General features: G+C 50.4%; 2 protein-coding genes across 2 annotated transcripts; one reads left to right on the forward strand and one right to left on the reverse strand.

Annotated features, from left to right (window-relative positions):
* Positions 1–254: 254 nt before the first annotated feature.
* On the reverse strand, positions 255–575 carry LOC109771296 (agamous-like MADS-box protein AGL61). Its single transcript, XM_020329985.1, has one exon. The coding sequence runs from the start codon at positions 573–575 to the stop codon at positions 255–257; it is 321 nt and encodes a 106-aa protein (XP_020185574.1).
* Positions 576–3543: 2968 nt separating this feature from the next.
* LOC109771297 (agamous-like MADS-box protein AGL29) lies at positions 3544–4176 on the forward strand. The gene has a single exon (XM_073495816.1). It carries the CDS (start codon positions 3544–3546, stop codon positions 4174–4176), a length of 633 nt encoding a protein of 210 aa, XP_073351917.1.
* Positions 4177–4470: the final 294 nt, after the last annotated feature.

The following is a 4470-nucleotide window of genomic DNA, read 5'->3' on the forward strand; positions in this document are numbered from 1 at the left end:
GTGGTGGCACCAAACAGCTGGAGCGGCGGTGTTGGAGGCGGGGGCACCAGGAGCTTAAGGAAGATATCGATGTGATAGGCCTCCACGAGAACCTGGTTGGCATGTCCGGAGACAGCGGCCTGCACCTGCATGAGTGCAGCGACGAAGGCCGCCATGTCCTCATACCCCAGGTCGCGCATGTCAGGGTCGAGCCACGCAGCAATCTGGTCCCCCGTGGCGCGCTCCTTGGCCAGGGCCTCGTGCACGCGCATCTTCTACTTCTTCCTCTCCGCCAGCTCTGTACGCATCTCGCCATGCTGCCGGTGTAGCGTCTGCAACGCGTTGTCGGTGGCGGAGCCCTGAAGCTCAGCACCGTCCCCCGTCATGACGTGGTTGACGACGGTGTCGAAGGATGAATGGCCGAAGGAGAACGCCTTGCAGCCAGGCGAGAAGATGACAGCGCCCACTTGGGCACCGGAAAGCATGGTCAACGTGCTCGTGCTGGCCTTGGTGAACAGCCCCCACTTGTGCTTGGAAAAGCACACATGCCAGGCGTCCTTCTTGAGGAGCGAGCGGAGGACTGCACTGAGAATCATGATTTAGTACGACATTAAAACTCATGAGCTGGGTTATGGTTTCATGTTCGACTATCATGGCTCCATCCAAATACATTAGCCCTTGATATCCTGTCAGATTAATTGTACACGAATAACCAGCAATAAAAAATTATTACCATCGTGTAGTCTAGTTGGAACTACTAGAATAGTTAGACAACTGCTTGAGAAAGACTAGCTTGATCAGGGTAAACTCAATCAAATTCTCAAAAGAAGCGCTTTTACTTCTGGACATCCCTTGCAAGAAATGGTATGTTTGGTCAGGCCATGGATGGCGGTCTCGACAAGACAATATCAATATGTTAAACATGGATATAGCTACAAGCTTTAACAATTGCATTCAAGGAGATGGATTTGTTGTTTGGAATTTAACTAGGTTTATGGGAGGCTGGAGAAAACTGCTCTTTGGAGTTACTGATCAACTTATATTCAAACAAAGTAGTTCGAGAGGGCATCAATTTTGCGAACATCAGAGGCTTCCCTAAAGTCTTGGTCTAGACTGATTGCCTGGCGGTTCTTAATCTTTGGAATACTTGCCACAATAATTGTTCAGTTGTGGCTTCTATCATCGCAGAAATAGGTCAGCTATGTCCTGATATTACTACATTTGACTCAATATGTAGTCCGTGCTTCGGCACTCCATCTCATCTTTGTGCCAAGAAGGTCTGCACATCTATTTTAACTGAGAGTTGGCTAGCCGAACCATCCAGCTTCAGGGTCAGTAGTCTCTTGCATGATGGTCCAGGGAGCGTTCGGTCGAATAAATCTCTCTATATTCCTTGAAAAAATACATATATACAGAATGAAATCTCATACGGTGCCACTGAGTTTCAAACTTACTAGAGTTTTCGTCTCATTTACTTATTTAAGAGATTTGCTAATCCTATCGTACTTACTTATCCAAACTGTTATTTACGTTTCAAAAATTCTTGAAGTTTTCATCAAAAAAAAATTCCGAAAACACTGAGTTACACTTTTCTGCCTAGTCCTCACAATTCGGCAGAGAGTGGAACAAATCTCACTGCCAATCAGGATTTTTAATGTAGATAGCTCATCTTAGTGATTCATCTCCAATCGCTTGTTATATACCCATCCCCTACCTTGAGATGTAGTAACGCACTCATCTGCATTGACCTTCTCTATTCTTGCTTTCTTTCTGTATGCCAGTCACTGAGCAAGCAATGGTGGCCCCTAATCAGGGGGTGGCTGTCGTCGGAAGAAGACGATCAAGTGCCAGATCGTCAAGAGGATGCCCAACATACCTGATTCCCCAAGCGCTTGCAGGTGCTCTTCAATAAGTATTAGAAATCAGTGGCTGGAATTTAATAGATTTGAAAGACTAAATGTTAATAACATATTTTTAAATGAAAAAAGTTTTAATGTTCGTGCCATATTTATGAAATGGGTACCATAAATTCAAAAAACGAGGGCTGCTTATGGGAAAACTATTCAGCGTGTGCGATAAAAGATTTAATCGTGCGGCGAGATGAGTAGGAGGGACGAGAGAATGCGGTGGTGCGATCTAGATCTCCCCCGATTCGCCTGTCAGGCGACGCGGGGTTCTTGACATTTTTCTTTTGGTGATTTGAGGTGCGTATAAATATTTGATGTGTTGTATAATATGTGTGCCCGGGAAAAAGATAAATTATCACCGGAATACGCTCACTGTTAGGAACGTTAGCTTTTGTGTGGCAAACAATTTATACATTTACATTTTTTTGTCACGTCCCGATCGATTCAACCTTCTGCGAACGAAAACCTATATACTACTTTGTTTTAATATATAAATGGAGCGGGGTTCCTGACATTATTTTGAGGTGACACGAGGTCCGACGCAGGCTCAGGTACCGGGGTGACGGCGAGCATGAAATGCCGAAGGTCGCCGTAGGGCAAGCAAAGATGATTGGTGGCTCACGCAGGGTTGAAATTTTAGGACCAGTTTTTCAAGGTCCAAAGCACACCCATCATGGATGGGCTGTCAGGGAGGAATGTGTCATGTTTGCCTCCTAGTATGGGGGGCCATCGGACCTCTTCTTCAGCCCCATCCTCCAAAAACTTTGTTGGTCCCTATTCCGAGGGGACCTCTAGAGACGCCTTTACTTATCATCGAAGTCTTGTAGAGTATTCGACCCTACCCTACCCACCAGACCCCCACCCACCAAATAAACTCAACAATGGCTAGAAGCAAACCACACCATTTGTTTGGGTTAAGGAATCCCCGTAGATTAAGAAGGTAGGGTTGGTTCCCTTGTTGAATTAGAAAACCAAATCCATCCATGGTAGCCAACACACCAAAGGAGAACATACTCTGCACATTCATCTCTCGGAAATCTAGATCGTCTGTCGCCTCCGCCTCCGCCGTATCTCTGCTCCCCTCCTCTGGTATAATATCCCTCCGCCCTTCCCCACTCACCTCCCTCCCCACGTCAGAAGTCCACCCGCGGACTGCCGGCGCCCTAGAGTGCGCCTCCCCCCTCCATGCACTAGAGCTTCAATGGCGCTGCCTTCTCAATTTTGTGCATTGGTCTCCATGGGACAAGCAACTTCTGCTCCGGTGTTTGCTTGCTCAGTGCTGGACCAAACTCCTCGAACCCCACCCACAGTCCAGATCCGGCCCCGGCTGCTGCCCCGGTCCGCTGCCCTTCTCTGTTTTCAAAAAACATCCGGGATGCGCCCGAGAAACAGTTTCTTCAAGAACGGAAGCACGTCGTTGCTGGGCGATAGAGTACCGAAAGCAGTTTGTTTCAGCAACAAGAGTAAATAATATGGAGTACGTAGTTATCATTTGACATACAGCTTAGCGAATACCGAATCGAATCTCATGGCCTATCACCACATTTAGTGCACGTAGCTCGGTCATGATTGCTATATAAAGCCCCCGACCCCAGATGTAGCGACGCACACTCCTCTCCTTCCCTTTCTTTGACCTTAGCCACAGAGCGAGCAAGTAATGGCAGCGCCCAACCAGAGGGGTGGCAGCGGCCGAAAGAAGACCGTCATTCGCCGGATCGAGCAGGACGATGCCCCGCACGTCCAGTTCTCCAACGGCCACATGGGGTTCTTCAGCAAGGCCAGCAATCTAGCAGTCCTGACCGGCGCCCAGGTGGCCGCGCTCACCTCCTCGCCCGGTGGCAACGCCTTCTCCTTCGACCACCCGTCCGTCGACCCCGTCGTGGAACGCTTTCTGGTGGGGGAGAGTGCGGGGGCTGGCGCGAGCGAGGAGGTTTCTGCCGGCGAAGATCAGAAGCTGGAGAAGCTGCACCAGGAGTTCAACGAGCTGCGCAAAGAACTGGTCGAGGTGAAGAAGCGGACTGAGCGCGAGGAGGTCACAGCGAAGTTGCGTGACGCGGGGGAGCCGATAGCGGCCTGGGTCGACCCGAATGTGCGTGACATGGGGGACGAGGACATGGCGGCCTTCTTTGTCGCGCTGATGCAAGTGAAGGACATCGCCTCCGAACGCGCCAACCAGGTTCCCTTGCACGTCGATGTGAGCCGCATAGCGGAGGTAGCCCCGCCGCAGCCGCTGCAGCTCTTCGGTGGCAGTACTTTGGAGTTCGGTAGCAGCAGGAGCATCAGATGCTGATGGCGACGCTTCCTCCGCCTGACGTGTTCGCCTCTGGGATTAATATGTAGCAGCAGATGGTGATGGAGCTGACTCCGGCACAGGGGGTCACCGCCGGGATGGATATGCAGGAGATGCTTCCGCCGCTGGTGTTCATCGTGGGGATGGATATGGAGGAGATGCAGATGGTGATTCCTCAGCCGCTAGGGTTCGACAATGAGATGGGGATGCCTCCGTCAGCGGAGATGCCTGCTGGGCTCGAGACGAACGCCGGCTTCCAATTCCCGTACTGAGAAGATGAGCTTCAAACCCGTG

The sequence above is a fragment of the Aegilops tauschii genome, chromosome 3 (assembly GCF_002575655.3).
Source record: "Aegilops tauschii subsp. strangulata cultivar AL8/78 chromosome 3, Aet v6.0, whole genome shotgun sequence".
Lineage (NCBI taxonomy): Eukaryota > Viridiplantae > Streptophyta > Magnoliopsida > Poales > Poaceae > Aegilops > Aegilops tauschii.

Excerpts from the sequence above, each read along its gene's own strand:
- LOC109771297 (XM_073495816.1), top strand. The coding sequence starts at position 3,544 with ATGGCAGCGCCCAACCAGAGGGGTGGCAGCGGCCGAAAGAAGACCGTC.
- LOC109771296 (XM_020329985.1), bottom strand. The coding sequence starts at position 575 with ATGATTCTCAGTGCAGTCCTCCGCTCGCTCCTCAAGAAGGACGCCTGG.